Genomic DNA, 6,080 nt, shown 5'->3' on the forward strand with positions numbered 1-6,080 from the left:
GCCATGACGAATCTACCAGTGCCTTTTTTTATGTTTCACGGAATCACATTCAATTTGAGCGCCATCAACCAGTTTTACTGGCCTGTATCAAATATCATTATTGAAATGAAGCTATCAATGGCGCTTTTATTCCCGCGGCCGCACAAGAAGCGGAGTAGAATATAGAAAAACGTTTCTTCCATGTAACGAGCATTGTATGCGGTTGAGAATGGTTCACGGAGCGGATATTGATATCGTGACCCCTGATGACCCTTGTGTCGGTACAAACAAAAACCGCCGGGGTCATGAGTGCGGCGGGCGAATGACATGAATATTTTCAAAGAGTCCGAGCCGAATCACCCACTCGATTGTGGGCAGCAATAAAATTTAATTACCGTCCGCACAGCCGATTGATAAATATTCAGCTGAAATTAATTGCAGTTGCGTGTACAATTAGCGGCAGCGAGCGGGGGCAACGCACACATTAAACCAAGGTAATATTCAATCAGGTTATTCATATTTTATACATGCATATGGCGGCATTTTCTCGGCTCTTCCGGCAGAGCTTCGTTTTGCACCGCGCGACGATGATTGTTAATATTATACTTGTGGCTCTTTTGTCGAGGATTATTTTTGCTTCTACACATGATTTGCCAACTAGCTTGCGCGCGGCACAACAACGCCTAAATTATAGCCTTGTGTGCCCACTTATGCCACAAAATTATCTCGGCGCGGCGGCGTGTTGTTATGTGCGGCCGAGACGTAGGTTATTATGATGTATGCAATAAAGCGCCTAATCATAGAGGAAAGCTTGGCCACGTAGCGCTCACTCCCAGACCCGCATTATGTACTTCTGCCATGCATGATATAATTACGAGTGATTATGAGTAATTTATTCCAACATTGTTAGATCCCTGGCAGAACTTTTAACACTCGGCGCGGTAATAACAGGCTTGTTGGATGTTGTTTGACTAAATATAGAGGCAGACCGTGGGTTCTGATTTGATTTGCGAGAAAAACACAGACGTTTCTTGAGTTTTAAGTCCACCAACTTTTTATTTTACGAAGCTTGTGTGTTTTGTCAATAGGAACAACAAATCAACATCAAAAATTGGAACAAATGGTGACAAAATTTCATGAGACGAATTTTTTAAAACACCTAAAACGAAAACAACAATTTTTTTTATCAATATCGGAACACTGTGAGATATTTTAAAGATAATTTAACTTTCGCATTTGTGTTGATGAATAGGATATGGAAAAATAAGGAAAAAAGTGGAGGCTTTGGTTCTTGACAGCTATCAAATTAAAAATTCTGTACATCACATGTACAAAACCTTTTTGGATATTATTTACATTTCAGCGAGAATGCCTCAGCTTTCAGGGCAGCCAGCGTATTTTTAGTTGGTTTAACATCTTCCAAAAGAGACACTTATTTAATCTGGATTAACGGGGAATCGGAAAACACGAATGATCGTCCGGGGAAAAAAGAGAGAGAGAGAGCATCACACATGTTTCACTGGCTGCCCTTGGTGGCTGCTATTCTGATAATAAATATTGTGTGGCACTTAATTTGTTGAAAATATATATATCATTACTCTTTCTTGCCCGCTTCATGAACCCTACAGATTATCGGGTGTGCAGAGAAACAATGACGATGGCTGAATTACAGACGATCAGTCTCTTAATCAGGGCGTGTAACGAGTTCTGTACCCTGACATGATATGAAAATCACACTCACAACTTGATAATAATTTAATCGAACCAGCTCTGCCGCTGGAATATCACTCAATCACTGCATCGCGCCAACTAGAACCATCGAGATTAGAATTTCCAGTGTTTCCAAGCGGAGAAATAAACATAAATAAAACAAAAATTAAATTTTCATTTTTTTGAAGGGTAATCACAATTTGAATCAAATTCGGAACGCTTGGAAACCACAGAGTCAGTCATCACATTCATCACTGTCCGTTTTCTACGCGACGAGCGCAGCGATTTAAGGATGCATTCCGGACGCTGCACGGCCGTATATGGAGTAGGGCGAGAAGTAGGGCGGCACGCCAGGGTGCGGGTGCAGCGGGAACGCGGCCGACAGAGACGGCGGCAGCGGCGGCTTCGAGTACGGGTGGTACCTGGCGGCCGCCAGCGGGCTGAGCGGGGGCGTGGGGTAGGTGCGGTGCAGGGCAGCCATGGCGGCGGCATGACTAGCGAGCAGGGGGTGCGACTGCATCGAGGCGCTCAGCGATTCGGTCAGGTTGGTGTGCGAGCGCAGGTGCTGCAGCAGCTCCTCGCTCGAGGTGAACCGCTTACCGCAGTAGTTGTCGCCCGCGATCCAGTTGCACACGTAGGGAAGGTGTGCCGACAGCGGCGACGCGTACGGCGACGCGAGCAGGGGGTTGAGGTGCGGCAGGGACAGAGCCGCCGCCGCCCCCAGCGCCGACGAAGGGCTGCCCGCACCTTTCTGGTGATCACAGGTGACGCAGCCGCTTGGGCAGCTGGGCGCGGTGGACGCCGTCGACGTGGGCGTCGTCGGCGTCGGCGTCGACGACGGCGTGGCGCCACCTTTGAGCAGGTGCGAGCTCAGGGTGCAGCCCGTGCAGTAAGGGTCGCGGCACACCTGCATCAGGTGCTCGGCCCCCGGGGTCTTCATGCGCGAGTAGCTCAGGTAGGGGCTCAGCCCAGGGTGCGCTTTGCCGAACATCAGGCTGCTCAGGGCCAGGTCGTTCAGGTGCGGGTAGCCCAGGAAGCCCGGCGGCATCGAGGCGGCCGCGGCGGCCGCCGCCGCCAGGGCGGCAGCGCTGCTGCTGCTGCTGGGGGGACTCGGCTTGAAGCCCGAGGGCGTCGAGTCCTTGGATTCGCCGGTGATGAGGCTGGAGAAGGCGGCGGCCTTGCTGCTCACGGGGCTCGTCCGCTCCTTGCCCTCGGAGGGCGTTTTCCTGGCGGCCGGCGACGTGGTCGGCGAGCGGGTCGTCGTCGGACCGTTCGCCGACGCCACGATCGTGTTGTTGTTGTTGTTATTGGGGGTGACGCTCTTCGAGGACTGCGGCGTCTTGGAGCGGCCCGTCGAGCAACGGCCGCTGACGTCCACTTCCTTGGTCGTCTCGTACGGCTTGAAACTGGCCACCGACTTGGAGGCTGACGTCGTGCTGTTGCTGCTGCTGTCGTTTGTCGCAGGGGACACTTTGTCCCGCGACTCGGACTTTTTGTGGCTCTTGTCCAGCGGCGGCAGCAGCGGCTTTGTGTTGGGACAGTCGGCACCGATCTGGCTGCAGGTCTGCGCCAGAAGCGCCAGGGGACTCTTTTTGGCGTCCAACTGCAACAACATAAGGGAAAAATTAGCACTTTGTTCCCATTAGGGGTGTCGACGAGTCTAAATCAAACGTGTCAAGGTAATTTCGCCTGTCAGAAACTAGCGCAGTCATCGTCAGCATGTTCGGTTCGAAGACACACATCAACCCCATCCTTCCTCAACAGAGTGGCACACCCCTTGCAATTCCCAGTGTGCAGGGGTTGCTTTGTATTGTGTGTGTGTGTGCATGCACATTTGTATAGTGAGTGGTGTGCGCCATCAGCTCATATCTGCCTGTCACGCTAACTACTGGCAAGTATATTTCATCGGCCCGCAGAATTATTTTTGGAAACTGTCAAGACGAATTGCTTTGATGTGAAAAAAGTGCTGATGGAAATTGACAGATGAAGGAGGGGGATGCCGTAATAAATCTTCCGGCTTCAAACAGCTCATTAGCGCAGCAAAATCTAGGATCGGCACTAGTTTCAGCTGGGTTCTCCCCTTAACTCTCCCGAGTTATACTACCAGTTGAGCACATGTGCCCTGCTGTTTGCCTAATTTCCTCTCTCGGCAGGGTGCGCGTAGCGGGAAAATGGAACGCGTTCTGTGCGGTATCAGCATCACTTCACGCGCTTTCGGCACGCAACAAAGGGAAATATTATTGCACCCTGCGCAGTATCTCATGCACACAACAATAAAAGTGCACTGCTCGGAATTCGTAGAAAAGATTGTAAAAGTGGCTGGACGACGCAATAAAAGCGATTTCCTGTTATCGTTTTCAATCTCAGGGCGTCGTTAACAGCGGGCGCAATCATCCACCTGCTAATATTTAACTAAGACATAAATCTCTGGAGCTAATTACAAGACATCGAGGTCAAAGGCGAGGAAAAACGCCAGCCACGGCCGTAAAGGGTGGCTATTTTCTCTCTCGGAGCGCGCAGTGGTGGTGGCTGGCGTTAATAAGTGACGTTACTCGGCGCTATTCGGACGTTAATCACTCGACACGCGAGAATAACATAACTCTTGTTAAAATTTATCGCCTCCAGTCACGAATTCGGAATGGCAGTTCACGCAGATAAATTTATATGGCTTGCCGGCCGCGCACAATAGGCGAATGCATTGTTCAAACGTCGAAATTTCGCATGACAACACTTAAGAAACTTTTTGCACTCGGCTCGAGTTGACTCGTCAATTAAATTGCAAAATCTTTCGACGTCGGTGGTGGGATCAGCGGCTCACTTTTCTGAATTGAAAGAAAAGAGGAGCTGCTGCATGCTCTGCGGGGATGTAAAAAGTGATATAATGTCGGGGGGTAATAAATTCTCAACTTTATTACGCTGCTCTGAACGCGAACGAGCGAGCGAGCGAGCTCTCTCCAGCGAGCTTCAATATGGATGTGGGATCTATATATTTTATTATATGACAGGGTGATGGAGCAAGATTTATATTTTCAAACGACACGTCCATAGTCATCTGCACCACCCATCGTGTTTCATGATGTATTTAATTTTTTAACAATATTTTGTCCGACTCTAGGCACTCTAGGCACTCGGTTTATGTGTTTTTTTTTCGAGTGAAAAGCGGATGTGTCATGTCCGTCGGACAGCTCCGACACAAAACCGACCGGATTGCTGGTGACAGTTATTTGACCATCTATCAAAGTCAAAGTCGAATAATTTATGCGACGATGCGGAAGAGCATAAAATAATGAATATGCACATGACTCATTGTGGGACAATGATCCGAAAAGCCCAGCAGACTCACCGTAGTGGGCAGAGGCGTGAGGTACTCGGGCCTCAGGTACTGGTTGGACGCGTTGCTACTCGAGGTCAGCATTTTCGCGCAGGACACAAGCACTTAAACCATCGAAGCACCGAACTTTCAGTTCTTTCAAGGGTTGGCACTGAAACGAGCGAGTGACGCACGTCGGCTGTATGGCGAGGAGCGGTGCGGTTCCGTTAACGTGTTCCGGCTGACGGTGCTCGCTTGACTGACTGGCCGCCTTCGAAGCGCGTGCTCCCGGAGCGTGCGAGCGAAGCGAGCGAGCGAGGCGACAGCGCCAGCGAGTGCGGCGCGAGCAGCCAGCCTGTCTCTCTTTCTCTCTCTCTTCCACTTTTGCCACCCAACGCCCCTCTGCGCCCTGGCAGCCACTCCAACCACCACCGATAACCAGCCGCGCCACCGCACCCGCCTGCGAAATCTTTTTGATGTTCTGCTTGAATGCGAATAATTACTTTTCATCGACCAGACGCCTTTACGCCTCCGGTGCTGATTTTTGCCCACTGCTCAAAGACCTTGCTCACGTTTGATCCGCTTCAAATTGCGTTTCAACCGCATTTTTTAATTGAAATGAGACGCTTGCAGAGTGCGTTTCGCATTTTGGAGCGACGTTTTTTACTCAACTTATATCTGTTTCTTTATTCATGTACATTACATAAGTCAAATTAAATTAAGTTACATGAACAAGCAGGAACTGCATAACCGACCGAAACAATAAATTGTAACGACGTTGTCACGTGCCGCACTAAATATTAATAAGTCAATAATCACATCACAACACATTAAAATTTACACCACAAGTACTGCTCGCACAGGGAGGGAAATCTTGACGCGTCGCAGTCTTTCAACAACGGTGGCAGGTCGTTCCAGGGTTTACAGACCCTGTATGAAAAGGCACTTCGGAGGGTCTTGCGGTTTTAAAGTAACAGAAAATCAACTGGTGAACTTTAATTTTTTTCTATGGCCTTGAGTAACCAAACTTTGCCAAAAATTTGAAGTTGAAAGGGAAATTCAGAACTAAAATTTTCGAAAA

The 6,080-nt window shown here is 49.4% G+C and overlaps 1 protein-coding gene across 1 annotated transcript; it reads right to left on the bottom strand.

Moving 5' to 3' along the window:
- Positions 1 to 1,006: 1,006 nt before the first annotated feature.
- LOC135946379 (zinc finger protein Noc-like) lies at positions 1,007 to 5,285 on the bottom strand. Its single transcript, XM_065494593.1, has 2 exons — positions 5,033 to 5,285; positions 1,007 to 3,292 (listed from the first exon to the last, which is right to left on the bottom strand). The coding sequence occupies exons 1-2, from the start codon at positions 5,102 to 5,104 to the stop codon at positions 1,976 to 1,978; spliced, it is 1,389 nt and encodes a 462-aa protein (XP_065350665.1). The 5' UTR covers positions 5,105 to 5,285; the 3' UTR covers positions 1,007 to 1,975.
- Positions 5,286 to 6,080: the final 795 nt, after the last annotated feature.

This window comes from Cloeon dipterum, chromosome 1, assembly GCF_949628265.1.
Source record: "Cloeon dipterum chromosome 1, ieCloDipt1.1, whole genome shotgun sequence".
Classification (NCBI taxonomy): Eukaryota; Metazoa; Arthropoda; class Insecta; order Ephemeroptera; family Baetidae; genus Cloeon; species Cloeon dipterum.

Bases quoted from the DNA above. Each gene is read 5' to 3' on its own strand.
- LOC135946379 (XM_065494593.1), bottom strand. From the start codon at position 5,104: ATGCTGACCTCGAGTAGCAACGCGTCCAACCAGTACCTGAGGCCCGAG. The intron at 3,293-5,032 runs GTGAGTCTGCTG...ATGTTGTTGCAG, and splicing joins TCACGCCTCTGCCCACTACG to TTGGACGCCAAAAAGAGTCC.